The following is a 17554-nucleotide window of genomic DNA, read 5'->3' as shown; positions in this document are numbered from 1 at the left end:
TATTTCAAAGACTTAACCCCGACGTGCAGCTGATACTATTTCTGTCACGAAATGGCTTGGACAGAACCCAGATGCAGGCAGACGAAGGGTTAACGTAAATAAACTTTTATTAAATGAAACATCCACAATGGGAAAACATGAACCAAAAAAACAAAGGCAAACAAACACTTCCCTCTATGGGGACAAAACGTGGTCTACAGGAAAAACTATATAAATCCACAAATTTAGAAACAGGTAATCCAAAACACGACGTCCACAGAACAGCAAGACATCCAGTGATCACAAACAGAAGACAATGCACCGACACTGAACAGAGGGAAACTAAGACTATATAAAGGGAGACACTAACGAGGAGTGATTACATGGGGAGAGTGGTGACAGCTGATGGGAATAAAACCCTAATTAAAGTGAAACACCAAACAGACGATGGGAATGAAACCCTTAGGAAATTACCAGAGATAGGAGGGTGGGGCTGAGAGACATAACAGGAAGACACGTGGCATCACGTAACAACATAAAGCCACATGTCTCCACACATAACACAACAAAAACCCGAAAGACGTAGCAATGTCATGACTCTGCCCAGGGAGCCCGAAAGCTCGAGACAGGAAGGACAGAGTCCTAACAATTTCCTTGGCATCCAACACTACTAGGAATTATTCAAAATCCCATCAAAGAAAACGTTCTAGTCAGGGTAGTACCATATATAATAACAACAATTTACTGTATTGATATTTAAAACCAAACGACATTTTACGAAAGTGTAAACAGTTCATAGGTGAAATCTCCTTTATACCTGATATTTTCAAACTAGAAGCCCATTATCAACCACCTGGAGAATCAAGAGAACTTGACACTACAGCAAAAGTTCAAAAGCTCTTGGACCACCATTGAAAACCAGCTAAATGCAGAATTCAGAGTAATCCTCAGGTGCCGAAAGACTCTGTATAAGGCAATTGTTTGTGCAACATGGCACTAATACAATAATTGTAAGACTAATTGTAAATGTGTCTTTTCCAACAGCTGGAGTGCCAAATCACATTACTGCAAATAGATGGGATATTCTTTACTGATTATTTAAAGATGCACATTTGTGACTTCCTTCTAATCTGATGATGAAGTGACTAGACTAAAATGTAATTCCTCATGATTATCAAACATAATTCTTGCAATTGCATTGGAAGTCCTGTTATTCTCCTACAGTAGGCCTAGATTGTCCTATATTAACTAAGGCCTAGTCCTGGCTTAATCTAGTCCTTGTCCAGGAAACCGCTGTACTGCATAGTAATGTGTACTGCATAGTAAAAATGCAGTACACATTAATTGATTTTTTTCACACAAATATCAAATAATAAAAATAAACCAATGTAAACTAAAAACATATATAGCTAAAATGAACCGATTATACAGAGCAGAAACACTTTGTACTTTTTTGAGATTATTGGTTATTTTCTGCTAAAAGTTTCTGATTCTTAGAGTTTCACAGATTTGTGTTTTTTTGGTTATTTTATTATTTCTATTTGTCATCTCGTTTTAACTAGCCTATATCATTTGTCGGCAGAACTCTATGATCCCAGCATTGCTGTCATAGAACAGATACTACATTTTATGATCTAAGTTATACGAAGAACTGGGTCAAAGTTTAAAAGCAATTGCCTAAACTTGAACTTTGAGAAAACTCTCTGCACGCATAGCTAATTGGTACTGTATGTATGAATGTGTTGAGAGGATAAAATCTGAATTGCAGCAGGTAAACACACACAACAAAGCTTTGATGTGTAGAAGGGCATACGGTTACATTTGAATGCCAAGTATACGTGCACCAGGCTACAGTTTTGTACACATGTTGTACACACGGGGAGGCAAAGCAGGGAGCAGTTGTGGCTACTCTCTCCTCAACACTGTGTCTTTGTGTCTGCATTACAGTCTGTGTTTTGGAGAGTAAGGGTGTCTCTGCTGGCCTTGTGATCACTTTCAATGCTTTATTTGTTGTAGACTCGCCTCATCCACAATAGATAAGCTATTGTGTTAAACTGCTTACTGACTCTTGTCCATGTTGAAGTAATTTCACATTTCATTCTGACACTTTTTGTTTTAAAATAACTTTTTGACTGAACAAATTTACACAAAATAATAGTACCACATTATTGTCACCATCATACTGGATAATTGCTGTACATTTGTATTTAAAGAAATAGTTTATCCAAAAAGTAATTGATGATAGATTTTTTTCTTTTTGGGTGAACTGTCGCTTTAAGAATATTTCTATCATCATGAGAAATTTAATAATTTTACCTGTAAAAGACATGTCTCAATGGCTGTGTGTTCTTTGATGGTTACATTGTATAGTTGCTGTTGAAATATGGGTTTATTGTCATTGACATCCTCCAAATGAGTAGTCACAGTGGCTGTGGTGGAAAGAGATGGAGAACCACAATCAGTAGCCACCACCAAGAACTTCAGCTCTGACTGTTTCTCATAGTCCAAGCTTGCAGCAACAGTAATGACACCTGATGCTGGATCGATGTCAAAAAGATGCTCCATTTCTAACTGTACAATAGAGTAGACGATTACAGAGTTCCCTCCTTGGTCTCTATCCGTTGCCTTCACTTGTAAGAGAGCCACTCCCTCATGCACATCCTCAGCAATGTTCTCTTCATATGTGTTTTGTTCAAAAATGGGTGGATTGTCATTCACGTCAGTGATCTGAACTTGAAACGTTATCTCGGTCCTCAGGGGAGGTAAGCCAAAATCTGAAGCAATCACAGTGAGCTCATAAAGGTCCTTTACCTCCCTGTCCAGTTCTCCATCCACACATAGAACGTAAAGAAAATCATCAGTGGGTTTGAGAGTGAACATCGAATTCCCACCTTGAAGGAGAACATTGAGTTTCGTGACCTCCCCTAAATCAGGGTCTGAGACCGCAATCCTGGCAACATATTCTCCATGTTCTGCTCCCTCTGATACCTCAGGTGCTCCAGCCTCATTTAAAAACAAAAGGCTAATATTTGGGTGGTTATCATTGACATCCAGGACTTTAATAACCACAAAAGTGTTGGAGGATTCAGGCTGAGTCCCAGAATCCCATGCGGTCACAATGAGCTCAAAAAAGGTCTGTTTTTCATAATCCAAAAGCTTATTTACACTAATGATTCCTGAGGAACTATCAATAATGAAAAACTCATTCGGGTCACTCTGACGGCGGTTAATGTTGTACGTAATATTGCCATTGCTGCCGAGATCTGGATCTGTTGCAAATACCTGGCACACATGTGTCATTAATGGGGCACTTTCCAATATGGCAGCATGATACTCGGACTGATTGAACACTGGCTGGTTGTCATTTTCATCCAATACGGTAACATGCACCTGTAACTGGCCTGTTTTTGGTGGTAAACCACCATCAAATGCCTCAATTGTGAGACTATAGAGGTCTGTAGTTTCTCTGTCTAATCGTCCTTGTAGAATAAGGTCTAAATTGAATACATTAACCCCACTGTTGCGATTTTCAACTGTAAACATGTCCGTGTCTTTAATTCTGTAGCCCTGGATGCCATAATCACCCTTATCCGGATCTTGAGCTCTTTCTAGCTCAAAACGGGTTCCAGGGGGACTTAATTCAGACACATTCAACCGGATTGTTTCCACGGGAAACACGGGGAAATTATCGTTTATATCCTTGACCTCAATGATAACTTTTATAACATCTCCTGTTAAAGTGGCAGCCGCAAACTCATACTTCTCTACGCGCTCTCGGTCCAACACCACGGCGGTGGAGATGATCCCGTTGTCTCCATCGATCTCCAAGTCTCTGTACACACGTGAATCTTTGCTCTCGGATATGAAGAATCCAGAATTGCGAATTTTCGCAGGTAGTCCAGCTCCTAAATCGCCGACAATAGTTTTTGCAGGTAACCCTTCCTCTATCGAGAGACTGAGATTAAACACCTGCGCGCAACAACTTGCACACAATAATGTTGATACGAGTAACCGCAGCAGAGTCCGCGAATCAAACCCCATTTTTATAAGAATACGCCGAAAAGCATTAATTACATTCATGAAGTTTTGAGGCATTCATTATAACGAGGATGTCTTGGTTTCCTCGAGCTGAGATGAGCTGAAGTTCACTGTCCAAAGCTGTCTTATTAATCAGGAGCGCATTTCCTCCGTGTCTTTCCAGGCTCGTCAGTCACCACTTCTTCGCTGTATTTCTTCGCTTTAATGCTTGTGAGATAAAAAAAAAACAAAGTTATATGCGACTAACAGCAAGAACGGCGTCTACTACTGTAGTGTGTCAAGCGGCACCAGCGTCTGATGACATGACTCTGACAATCTCCGCGAGACACGTGACGCGGAGCAGCGTACAGCAGGTGTACACTGAACCTAATGCTGTGGGCTGTGGCCATAAGAATTTTTTAACATAATATATAAAATAGCAATAGTCAGAAAAATATATTTGAAAACATACTTAGAAGCTCAGAGAACGCAGGGTAGACCAAGGGGTTTTAAACCCAGCTTCTCGAATGTTATAAAGAGTCCCCAGATTTTTTTTAAAACGATAGACAGCTAAACAATAAAAAAATCTACTAAATTCTGTAATAGTTTAATTTCTACAAATTAAATGTTGTCTTTATAATATCTCACTTATGATTTGTGTAACAGTTTAAATGTTTCTCTAAAACAAAAAAATTATATGTATTTTAGAAATGGGGTGAATCATTATCCAAACTCACAGCTGGACAGCTGCAGTTCTGACTTTGGCTTAAAAAGTGAACAAAGATAACCAAGTTTATGAATAAATCTTTAGCCAAACATTCTCTTTATTTCCTGCATAAACATATTTATACAACAGGAGTCAGCATAACCAAACCTCTATCAGGTCATAATTTTTACATGTGAGTGGCATTGTGTATTTTAATATTTTTAATAGTTATAATATATATATATATAACCTTTACATTTTTTTCTTACACTTCTACTGCTTTTGAGCTTAAAATGTTTTTTTTTTCTGTAAAGCTGCTTTGCAGCAATGCAAAATTGTGAAAGGAACACAATATTATATATGTACAAATATATAGCAAGGCATTATATATATATATATTATATGTTCTGAGCAGCAGGAAATAAAAGCATTATTTGGTTATGACATTAACATTTCTGTTAAAACTGTAAAACATCTTAAAATGCTGGAAAAAGAAAAGTAGATAAACATCTAACAGAATAAATAACAATGATTATAAATACATATCATAAATAAATTAATATATATAACTAAATCATTATAAATAAAAGCCCCTGTGCTCAGATAATAAAGGGGTTCTTTATAGCACCACTGAGGTTCTATATACTGTAGCACTTTTCATGGTAAGGTTCTTTATGGAACCTTATACAAAGGGTTCTATATAGCACGAAACAAGGCTCCTGCTATTGTTTCAAGCCAAATAACCCTTTTTGATACTATCGACAACCATTTTTCTTAGAATATACTTTTAAAATGCATGATGTATTTTGTTTCATAGTTTAAATATGGCAGATATTGACATAAAATACTTTGATATTACAAGACATTATTCTTTCATTCTTCAATGTTTTTCCATGAGAAGCAGATGTGTTACTAGGCTCAGAATACATATGCCCTCCCTGAGAACATGACCCATATGCCTATACATGTCTTCTTCATCATCATTAAATTCATATGTAATGAAATGCCCTTGAGATTATTTTAGTAGGCTAATGGTTAGTTCATTATCTGGACAATTGAGATCCCTGCACACACACAACATGGTAATAATAGTAATAAGATGTTAGCAAGCATACAACCAGTTTTTCAATCTGTTCAAACAGGTAAATCCTGTACACACATCAAAAAGGACGGTTAACCCCATTTTACTGGTTAAGTAATGTGTTATTTAATTCCGCCAAATTACAAAGATGCTATGTAAAATTATAAATAAATTCTATAGAAATAAGATGTTGATTTCGTAGAGACGTTTTATTATTATTACATCACCAGCTCTTCCGGTAAATTAATCTGTTTGTTGACAACAGTCCCACCTGCTGGCGCGAACAAGTACAGACACATTACAGGCGTTTATGCGTTTAACGACCTATTACAGACCGGAGGATTTCTTGTTCTGGAAATACAAATTAGCAACAATATTTTCTTATTATTAATAAAATTATTTGTTTGCCAAGTGAAACGTTTCTAATCTTTTAAACACCAGAGTTTGTGTGAAAATAGAACAGGAGTTGGATGAAGATCGTTTATGAATGTACTTACATAAATAAAGAATAATTATAATTAATTATAAATCGGCATGTGGATGTTACGTATAAAAGTCCCATGAGTGTGCTTTTTAGAAAGGTGTCCCGTCCTGTTATATTTCTTACCAATTGTTTGCCATATCTTCTTTAAATATCATCCATCAACTTTTTTCCCGTGTAAACATTTTTGTATTATTTTTATTTTAACTGGCCATAGCGTCTTTCGGATTTCCGCTCTACTACCGGAAGTTCCGTGTTTTTCTCCGGAAGTCCTGCTGTTTTACATCCGGGGCGGTTTATGGTTGTTTGGTTTGTGAAGTTTTTATATTTCAGTTTAATCGCAGCAATCGTGTTTGAGGAGTCAACGCGAACATGACTGAGGTAACTGATCTTTGATTAACGGGTGTTCATATTCATTGTTCGAGAAACGGTTCATAACAACGTGTTTATGAATGATCGCGGCGCGCTTTATTTCAGTCCATGTGTGCTCGTGTGTGTCTATGCACGGTATCACATTTCTACCTGAACGGATTCGGATTGATTGTGTGTTTTGTTTTATTTCTACAGGATGTACAGAAGCACTCGGTGCACACGCTTGTGTTTCGATCGTTAAAGAGGACCCATGATATGTTTGTGTCGGATCAAGCCAAACAAATAGCGCTGGACGAGCAGAGGTAAACTGTCGCTAATATGAAATTGCAGTGATAATACTTACAAGACGACGAACTTCGTTGGTCCTTTAGGTTTTTATTTGATTTCTTTCTTTTACCGATCATATTCTATAGTTACAAGGTGAAGATGGCAGTAAAGATGCGAACAGAGTACGGACCTGTGTTACACATGCCAGTATTGAAAGAGGGGAGGGATAAAGATCCACTCCTCGTTTCTGATCCATTTGGCCAGCCAGGATATCCCCTGCCAGGTAGTCTCTTTCATGTAGTACTACACGCAAACCAAAGTTTTGAACCATGCATAATGATGACTTATTGCTTCAATGCAGATTCTACTCCAGATTACATGGTGACAGGAACACATCCATATCCTTCTGCTCCAGGTGAGACTCGGGTTGCATTTACATTCTGCCACTGACAAATGTTTGTTGTCGGTCTCAAAATGTAGTAAAATTATAAATGCATTGCTTAAACTCTTATTCTTCAGAGGTCTAATTGAATTTATTTGTAATGTCTTCAGGAGTCGCCCTCACTGCAGACACACAGATGCAGAAGATGCCCAGCGAAGCAAGTGTTCACTCCATGGCTCTTGCCCTTCCTCCGTCTCAAGCAAGGTACATGCAAACACGCATCTCAAATTTCAGATTTCTCTTTTTTTTTTAAAAGCTGTAAAAGTCATAACTGTATATTTAAAATTAAACTAGGTTGTTCAAAAATCGTTTTTCAAAATAAAGGGTTTTGAAAGTTTCCTTTGAGCTTTGTATTGGTAGATTGATGTTTTAAATGTTATTTTTTGTACCGCAGGCAAGATGCAAGTCGAACTGCAGCCAGTGTGACAGATATTCACAGACATGCGGGAGGTGCAGAGAGATCTCTGCCTCCACAGCACGCACTGGTATGCACCTCCCATCTCCTAAACTGCGATTATGTCCCTTAAAAGCATTTTAGGTTTTAATTCCACTTATTTTGCCACATGTTATTTTACATATCAGCAGGTTATTGTTGTCTTCTCATTTGACATCACATTGTGTAGTAATTATGTACATGAATGTTGTTTAAATGATGTATTCCACTTGTTTTTCGCTCCCTGGCAGTCTCTTGTAGAAGGAGGCACAAAGAATACTGTGCTGGTGCCAAGAAAAGCTCCTACGATGCCCAAACCCCAGTGGCATCCACCATGGAAACTCTTCAGAGTAAGTGCACTGTAGTCTTTTTCAGAGTTGTTCAGCTCGTTTGTTCATGAGTCAAAGACGAAAAATCTTTTAGTTTAAATTGTTGTTTCAATTTTCTCTTTAATTGAATTGCATTTTTGTTTTTCTGAGCAAAACATTTATATCATAAATTATTCCTTGATTCCTTCCTTGACAGAAGATGCCAACTTAAATGTAATTCAGTGTAACAATCTTGTCAGGCATATTTACAACAAAAATGAATTTATGACATCTTAAGACTTATTACTTTCACCCCAAATGCTAATTAGTTGTAAAAAAAAATTATTTGCTGTCCCAGGTTTTGCACATTTGTCAAAAATAATTTGTATTCATTTAGAGCAATGTTAATTGAATGTTATATGCTCCTGTATTCCTTGATATATTTTAATGTGTAAAAGTCAGGAAAAGCATGTTTTTTGACTGTACATTTACATTTAGTCATTTAGCAGACGCTTTTATCCAAAGCGACTTACAAAGAGTTCAGGGAGCAATACGCAATATGTCATACAGGAGCAATAGTACAATAGGTGCTAAAACAAAGTTACTAGTTTCAACAAAAGCCAGATGGTTAAGAGAAAGAGTACATGAATATTGTGTCACACTGAATGACAATGTAACATTATTTCAACCAAATTTTGACATTTTATTCTCCTGGAGTCCAAAAACTTAGTTGAAACCATAAATTAGACATTTTACTTGTATATTTAATGTGCTTTCTATGGACATAAAATCGCTTTGGTAAATCTGTTTTGATGGGGAATTAGTCTTTGACTAATGAATGGAAACTTGTTTTTCTTTGTGTATTTTGCATGCTGGTAAAAAGGGTGCCCTAATGTTAAAATACTTTTACAATTTGTTTACCGTTTACACTGGCAGTTTTTGAGTGGACATTGTTTCCAGTTCATAATACTGATCTTGTCCTATTGTTCCTCTCAGGTCATCAGTGGGCATCTTGGTTGGGTCAGATCTATAGCAGTGGAGCCTGGTAACCAGTGGTTTGTGACTGGATCAGCAGACAGAACAATAAAGGTGAGCTATACGAACAGACTCCATTCTTCATTGTAAGTTAAGACTATTTACCTAAATAAGACAGAAGTGCTTTTGGCAATATTTCAAACCAGCTGTACTTGGCAGTAAATAAAATGATTTTTGAAAGCTTAATTTGCTTGAATTGATTGTTTAACTGTCATTTTACTTTGTAACAAACTAAAGACCTGACTCGTCAATTCAACACGGAACACAAGTGCTGTGATTTGTCCGCTTTAACCCCCTCCCTTCAGGTCAAAAAACTCTGTGATAGCGTCGGGAACCATATGCATTTCTGAATTATCTAAATAAATGTTGCCACTATCACCGCTAAATGCTTCTCAGACAGCGTACACAACAAACCGCTTCTTTGGCTCTTGTCTTGGTTACAAAAGCCACACGCCTGTGGACACCAATGCGAAGTGTCTATTGCTGGTCGACGTGGACAACTTGTAAACAAAAACCGTGTGGCTATGGCCATTTTGTGTGTACACACTATCACCTCAGTTGATCAGATCAGTGTAAAATAGATGCCTCATACAGTAGTTTTTCTAGAGCAGTGTGCAGGTCATGGGATGAATGCACAGGAAACAGACAACTCTATGTAGATCTTGAACGCACCAAGTGCTTTTTGGATTAAAGCATCCTTTTTTTTCGAATGACAGATCTGGGATCTCGCCAGTGGAAAGCTTAAATTGTCTCTGACGGGTCACATCAGCACTGTGCGAGGTGTGGCCGTAAGCACACGTAGCCCATACCTCTTCTCCTGTGGGGAGGACAAACAGGTTAAATGCTGGGATCTAGAATATAACAAGGTATACACCTTTTGTAATCTGTTTAAATGTTATTTTTTTATATAAAAAATATAAATGTATCGTGTCTCCAGTCATATTCTGCAACAATGCATGTGTTGTATTCTTGGGTAATGTTCATCTGTTCAGACGTTTGTTACATGTCTTTTTTTTTTGTTGCCAATATAAGGTTATAAGACACTATCATGGTCATCTGAGTGCAGTCTATGGCATTGACCTCCACCCTACCATTGATGTGCTGGTGACATGCAGTCGAGATGCCACAGCAAGAGTAAGTCATCATGCAATCCTTCATGCCTCAGTTTTTTAATTGTATTGATGATAATAGTTTACGATGAATCTGCTTAGTAGGTAAGTTGTTTGTGTGTGCTAGGTTTGGGATATCAGGACCAAGGCGAATGTCCACACCCTAACTGGACACACTAACACAGTAGCTACAGTTAAATGTCAAAGCGCTGAGCCACAGGTGATTACAGGTAAGCATTCATGTCATCATTCAGATGCTGCCTGCAAAACTTGTTACACAGAATTGGCAGAAGTGCTTTAAAATAGTCTTCATCAAATATGTTGATTTGTCATTTTTCATGGAATTAACTGATGTCTTTCTGTTTTCCATGTGCTTTATTCCTTTAGGCAGTCACGACACAACCATTAGACTCTGGGATCTGATTGCTGGCAAGACAAGAGCCACACTGACCAATCACAAAAAATCTGTCAGAGGATTGGTGCTCCATCCCAGACAGTAAGTTACCATGTGAAATGGTTTTATGAGTTGCTCTGTATAAAAAGCACTAGATACTAACATAAACAGAGTCATACATTTGTAAACAGAATAAAGGTATCCCAGTCATTTTTTGTTCAATTAAAAACCAGTAAGTTGTTGTATAGACTGTTTTTTCATTTTACAGATACACTTTTGCATCTGGTTCTCCTGACAACATTAAGCAATGGAAATTTCCTGACGGAAACTTCATCCAGAATCTTTCAGGACATAACGCCATCATCAACACACTGGCTGTCAATTCAGATGGTGTACTGGTGTCAGGAGGTAAAATACAGCCCACGTTTTGTTGCAAAGCCAGTTAAAAAAATATTTAGCGATTGTATCCACCATCGTCCCACTATAGATCTTTAAAAACACATTATTTTGTGATTTTAATGTCAATTGTGTATTGTGCGCTTAGTTCATGCAGTGCTTTTAATAAAATATTTGTGTGAATGTTTTTGTTATAGAATTTTTATCAGGAGTTAATTTGAAATGTCGTGTCTGACTAACTTTGTGAAGATTATGTTATGTTTATAGATCTATATCAATATAGATTAGGGTATATTGTGTTGTGTTTTTTTTACTGTCATCCTGTAAATCTTTTCCTTGCATTCCTAACATGAACAATTTAATTTCTAACTCCTAACCTCTTTATTACATTAGCTGATAATGGCACAATTCACATGTGGGATTGGAGAACTGGCTATAACTTCCAGAGGATTCATGCTGCGGTGCAGCCCGGTTCTCTGGACAGTGAGTCTGGAATTTTCGCTTGTGCGTTCGATCAGTCTGAGAGTCGACTCATAACAGCAGAGGCAGACAAAACTATTAAAGTCTACAAGGAGGATGACACAGCAGTAAGACACTCTCCCTTCACTACTTCTGCTTACTGGAATCAAATAATAATTAAATGTTTTAAGAAAGTTCTGTATATAGTGGGAAAAGTAAAACCCTCATGATCTAGATGATTCATAGATGCTTCATAATGATTTGTGTGCATAGCACCAAATCATTTTAAGGAATTTCGTTTTTTAAAAAGTGGATGTTTTGTATTTTTCTGTAACACTTTTTTTGATGTTTTTATTCTCTTTTAGACTGAAGAATCCCACCCCGTGAATTGGAAACCGGAGATTCTGAAGAGGAAAAGATTTTAGTTTTTTTATTTGGAACCTCTCGTTTTGCTTACACTTGCATTTTGTTGGTGTATTTCCAATATGCTGTTTGCTTGTAAGATGAATGTAAATGGCACAATCATGATTTTAAAGTAATGGTGAAACAACTTGCCATAAGGTGTTGCATTTAGCTTCTATTTGCCTATTTAACAATATACAAATTACAACAAAAAGTTTTGATGGGCACGGCCAGTCCTTTCAACTTTTCATTTTGATTGTCAATAAATTCTTCATAAGTTGCAATGGTTACTGTTCTGTTTTTTAACAGATCATTGTTTGCCATTAGGATTCAGATAAAACAAGTATTGTTTCATTTGTGCATATACATCTTTTAGAATTCAGTTATATTAATGTTGACCGTACATGTTTGCCAGATGTAAGTGAACTCAACATCTGACTACTTCAATGTTTTGTTTTATAATTCAGAAAACATTTAAAAACAGAAATAACATTTTCTCTGTATTACCTGATATTTGCTACAACAATTTTGTAAAATAAAGAACTCTGGAATCCAGACAACATACTTTTCTTATTAAATTGACCATCATCAATTCCTGTATTTAGTTTATTTTTACCACTATGAGAAACACATGAGAAGAAGGCTAGGTCAAATTCAATGCACTTCTAAATGCTGCGTACACTATAGTTTACTAAATAAAACTAAATAAAATTATTTACTAAAGAAAATAAAATAATGGTGAATCTTTTTATTTGTACCATTGTAATTCTCCACAAAAATGGAAAAGTCGTGCTTGTTTAAATTATTACAAGCTTTAAGGTCTTAAGACCGTTGCCAAATAAAAAAATGAAATTATTATGCCGTTACAATATGACATCAATACTTGCACAATTTAAAAACCTGAAACTATCCACTGTTTACGTTGTTGGGCAGTACAGGACTGTTTTACAAGTTACAGTCTCATATTTGTGTTTTTTTCCTCTTAGAAAGTGTCACTGGCGAGCAAACAGACAGGCTTTGGTTTTAAGTCGATAAACAACAGTACTTTGAATTATTCATTAAATCCATATTTAAATTAAAGTAAGGTACCATAATTGAGCAATTGCTAATAATTTTCTACACTATTATTTTTAAATGAACTATCCCATTAGGTGAAGGCATTATCCTGTGTTGAAATGACTGAACTGGTATTTATTGACTACTGCACAACAGCAAATATTATGAAATCTTTTTGTGCCAGGGAACATCAGCATTTGGAGTGAAGCAGTTTATCAATGCAAGTCAGGCAATATTGATCATGTTCCCCACAACTCCTACACAAAAGGTTAAAACACCCACTGTAAACCTGAAAAACAAACACCAACACACTTCACCATTTATTTAATAGGGCTTATGGTTCTCTTACTTGGACTTTCACTAACATTTGGCTTTAAACTGTAACTTGCTTTATAAGCCAATAGAGATTTTTCAGGAATGTAAAACCTCTTCTTGTCTCCTCAGTTTCAAGGGTCCCGTATATTCATTATTGTTTTATGTCACTTATATTGTAAAGTCAGAAGGACTAGAGAAGAACTTTGATTTTAAAAAAGTGGAAACATTTATTAATTTATTATCAGGTGCAGTGCATTAAACCAATTGCAATTCAAACAAGTTGAAATTTACCAACATGGTTTGTATATGAATCTACCATTTAGGAAACAATTACATCTACGATATCGTAATACAAATAACAGAATGGAAAAATCTGATTCTAACAGACAGATGTTGGCACTCACTTGAACCTTCATGTCATTCCTGTATTTCAAAAGTAGATTTGCAAAAGCAAAATGCATTGGTAAGGTCTTTAAATGTCTCCAAACTGCTTGACGCCACTTTGCTGGCCTCCGGCAGTAATTCTGTTGATGGGAATGATCTTCATGGTGGTCTCCTTCAGAGAATACCAGCGACTGTGCCATGTGGCCCAAATAATGCCGTTATCATGTCCTAATTGACTGTCCTTCTCTGTGTACTTGCCACCTGTAAAGAGAAAAACAATACCTCAGAAAAGAGTTAAAAAACTATTCTGTCTTTTATTGATACAGTATAAGACTGGTGTATAAGAAGCAGACTGTCAATTGTTATTTACCCTTGACAAATTACAGTTCAAGAGTGTCTAACCACCACATACGACTGGTTTATTAAAGTCTATATGAAAAGCCATGGGTTTACCCGTGTAGTATTTTCCATTGAGATGAGCAGCGTGGCAACGGTTCATCCACCAACCAGACCCCTCCTGCAAGGCACAGTGTTCTTGAAACTTGTCATTGTCTTTATCAGGTGAACTGAACTGCATGCCATTGTGAGACGTGTAGAATTTGTCACTGGGGTCATCTCCGAAGTCAAAGCCGTCGAAAGCATCCCCAGCATCTCCACCAAAGTAATAAGCATACGTCAAACGGTATGAATCGATTTCGGGTCCAATTTTGAATGTGGCATAATCAGCGTACCTGATAAAAGATGTTTACAAGAGGAACATGTTTACACTTGTGACAAACTGTTGAAAACTGGTTATACTCTATTTCTATTGATTTGCAGTGTTTCCTGATATTTAGCAACATGTTTGATCTGAGAAGAGGTCATGCAATGTTTCTTGGAAAAAAACATGGTACCAGAACAAAGTCCTGTGTGACTACAACAAAAAAAGTTTGGTTTACTTTAGATCAAAGTGACAGTTCACCCATATAGGAAAATTCTGTATTACCATCTTAGCATTTCAAACCTCTATGACATTCTTTCTTGTACAATACACAAAAGAAGAAAATTAGAAGAATGTTGTTAACCAAACAATGGCCATACCAATTCACTTCTATTGTATGGACACCAAACCAATGCAGGTCAATGGGTCCCGCCGTTGTTCATTTACAACATTCTTTAAAATAACTCTTGTGTTTTGCAGAAGAAAGTCATACAGGTTTGAAATTGCAAGAGGGTCAGTAAATAATGACACGAGTTTCTCTTTTGGCCGGACTTTCCCTTTAAATATAATGCTCAGGTGTGTAAGATCCTTCCAAATATATAAAACATTAGGTACTAGGACTAAATGAAGTGTGGAGTTCCACATGTGGTATCCCACTCTGAAAATTTGACAGCATTAGAAAGGAAAGTGTGTGAGGGTTTTCTATAATTCATTACTTTTTGTTGCCTTCCCAATCGATCATTTCTATTCTCAGAGCGTAAGGCACACCGGACTGAACAGACAACAGATGCATCTTCTCATTGCCCAGCCAGAACTCTGTTCTGTCATCTGGCGAAAGGTACCCAAAGCCTTCCTTATACTGAATCCAGTTTCTGTTAAAGTCAACGCTCCCATCACGTCTCTGAAAAACATTTGATTGACATTCAACGCTGTGTTTTATTCAATAATAATTTAGTGCTTCATTAGAAAATGTGTACCCTCTGAAGGACAGTCCATCCTCTTCCAAAGCTGTCTATCTCACAGTAGACCAGGAATGGTTCTTGAACTCTGGCTGGTTTCACATAGTAGAGTCCACTAACCTTAGCACCTTTGTTTGCGATTTCCTGACAGTCTGCCGATAAAGTGTACATATTTGCTGCAGGTCTCTACTCTTATGTAATCATAATTGTCTTCAATCATTGTTTCAACATCTATCACTGTTTGTACCTTTGCCTGTTGTTGTCTGAATTTCCACGGTGTCTTTGCAGGGCTCTTTGCACATCTGGTCCAGCTGGAGAGACATCTGCTTTAGATCGATAATCTTTTTCTCATTAGCTTGTAGGGTCACCTGCAGTTGACTAGGCAGAGGGAAATAAAAACCCCATGAGGATTGTGATATGTTAAGTGACACCTGTTTATTAAATAGGACTAAAACAAGGTATCAAAAAGTTCTCACTATATTTGATCCTCCTGAGCGAGAATGCTCTTCTCAAACCGTAGTACATCATCCAGCATGCTTGAGGATTTTTTTATGTATGTATCTGATAAACAAATTAAGTTTACTCCCATAAACATAAAACTAAAAAAATAACTAGATACTTAACAAGGACAAAGAATTCAAAGGTTAGAACTAGACTGCCTTTATGTACTGTGTTATTTTATATGAGGAACTTGAGATCTTATCCAAAACTGTATGTAGGACCTTTTTCCCACTATATGAACTATAAAAGGGTGCTACCTGGTGATTGTTTTTGCTCTTGTGTTTCTGAGTCTTTCAGGTAGACCACTTTGTCCTGTGCTCCTCTGGTAAGGTTGGCGATTTCCTCCAGATCTTGTTCCAATTGGTCCAGGTGTCTGTCCACATCAGGTTTGTACCGCTGTAGGTATTCAGTGACTCCACATGTGGTTGGGCAGTATTTCCCCTTCAAGAGACAGAACGTGAGCACACTTAAAACACTGACAGATAAACTTAACATTTAAATGGAATTGGAAATAGATGTCTTATGCCATACTTACAAAACCATCGTTCGGGTTACATTGTTCTTGTGATGGCGAATAGTCCCCTCTCATTTGCTTAAAGTGAAAAAGCAAGAAAGAGAAGATTAGCAAATAAACTTTACAATAAATTTCCCATTGCAGTGAAAGCTAAATCCTGTGCCGCTCACCGCTGTCGATAACATGGACAGCAGAAGAATCAAAGCAGCCACATGTATGAACTGGGCCATGTTGGTCCTGCAATCTGTGTGCTGTATCCTGAGCTTGTGAGTGACTGTTGACTACCGCAGTATATTTATCCGATCAAGGTCCTCCTCAGAGATGGAGATAACGGTCCACTATACAAATAAGAGATACCACCACCCCGTCATGCTCACTGCCTGACTCAGAACTAACCGTAAATGCTTCAGCATTTAAGTCAACATGTCCATTCTAATGTCCAAGTACAAAGTTAATAATATTTTATTACTGAAGCTATAAGTAACAAAATATCGCACTGAATAGACTGTATGCATGTTAACCATATCCCTGCTTGTTTAAAATGTTTATTTTAGGGGCAAACTAAACAAACTAAAAAGACAAACAGATAATTTACCATGACACAGCACAATCGCATTTATGCTGAGCGTTTCAGTCTTTGCTCTATCGTAAGTTAATAATTTCACAACATTTCCAACATTTCACTTCAGTAGACACACGTGCTGTCATACTTTAATCCCCACCACATAAACAACAAAAAACATGTCATGTCAAGACAAACACCGACATCAGTGAGTCATTCTTTTTTTACTGGCAATGACCAAAGCAGATTTTAATATGACCTATAAAGCTCTCATTCATTAAACTTATATTCATATATTTTATGACTAATCCAAATTTTTCAATGTGGAAAGTTCACTTGACTGTTTTAAATATGGAGGGATCGCTGAGGACTGAATATCTCTCTCTAGTAAGACATTTCACTTTGATCACTTTAATATTAATATTGTGTCTTAACAATATTTTTCATGCCACATTACAGGAGTAAAATGGGGAAGTCGTACCTCAGGGATTAAGCTTTCCTGTGGCTCAGTGCTTAGAGCATGGCGCTAGCAACGCCAAGGTCATGGGTTTGATCCCAGGCGATTGCACTAGTCAGAAACAAATAATGTACAGTGTAAGTCGCTTTGGATATAAGCGTCTACCAAATGCATAAATGTAATGTTAATGAAATATGCAACCTAGTGTACAAACAGTTAAATTAA

General features: G+C 37.0%; 3 protein-coding genes across 5 annotated transcripts in view; 1 reads left to right on the top strand and 2 right to left on the bottom strand.

Annotated features, from left to right (window-relative positions):
- The window catches only part of dchs2 (dachsous cadherin-related 2), a 30137-nt gene extending 25830 nt beyond the window's left edge, over positions 1-4307 (bottom strand). Inside the window, exon 1 of the mRNA XM_079462012.1 lies at positions 2296-4307. Coding sequence (XP_079318138.1) covers positions 2296-4074 — 1779 coding nt within the window. The 5' untranslated portion in view covers positions 4075-4307. The remainder of the gene's footprint in view (positions 1-2295) is intronic.
- Positions 4308-6362: 2055 nt separating this feature from the next.
- On the top strand, positions 6363-13323 carry plrg1 (pleiotropic regulator 1). Of its 2 annotated transcripts, XM_079462009.1 has the most exons (15): positions 6363-6645; positions 6832-6938; positions 7050-7186; positions 7265-7318; positions 7456-7549; positions 7740-7830; positions 8030-8128; positions 9083-9175; positions 9838-9987; positions 10154-10255; positions 10358-10460; positions 10618-10726; positions 10893-11032; positions 11414-11607; positions 11845-13323. In XM_079462009.1, the coding sequence occupies exons 1-15, from the start codon at positions 6637-6639 to the stop codon at positions 11902-11904; spliced, it is 1542 nt and encodes a 513-aa protein (XP_079318135.1). In that variant the 5' UTR covers positions 6363-6636; the 3' UTR covers positions 11905-13323. The 2 variants fall into 2 exon arrangements, with proteins under 2 accessions (XP_079318135.1, XP_079318134.1); XM_079462008.1 differs by having other exon boundaries at positions 6544-6645; positions 7050-7318.
- Positions 13324-13454: 131 nt separating this feature from the next.
- fgg (fibrinogen gamma chain) lies at positions 13455-16997 on the bottom strand. Of its 2 annotated transcripts, XM_079462011.1 has the most exons (10): positions 16906-16997; positions 16481-16648; positions 16332-16388; positions 16054-16237; positions 15772-15856; positions 15543-15673; positions 15314-15447; positions 15053-15237; positions 14090-14367; positions 13455-13897 (listed from the first exon to the last, which is right to left on the bottom strand). In XM_079462011.1, exons 2-10 carry the CDS (start codon positions 16538-16540, stop codon positions 13725-13727), a joined length of 1287 nt encoding a protein of 428 aa, XP_079318137.1. In that variant the 5' UTR covers positions 16541-16648; positions 16906-16997; the 3' UTR covers positions 13455-13724. The 2 variants fall into 2 exon arrangements, with proteins under 2 accessions (XP_079318137.1, XP_079318136.1); XM_079462010.1 differs by lacking the exon at positions 16906-16997 and having other exon boundaries at positions 16481-16853.
- Positions 16998-17554: the final 557 nt, after the last annotated feature.

The sequence above is a fragment of the Barbatula barbatula genome (genome assembly GCF_947034865.1).
Source record: "Barbatula barbatula genome assembly, chromosome: 8".
Taxonomy (NCBI): Eukaryota; Metazoa; Chordata; class Actinopteri; order Cypriniformes; family Nemacheilidae; genus Barbatula; species Barbatula barbatula.
The sequence above is the reverse complement of the archived record's forward strand: the minus strand, read 5'-3'. Positions and strand labels throughout refer to the sequence as shown.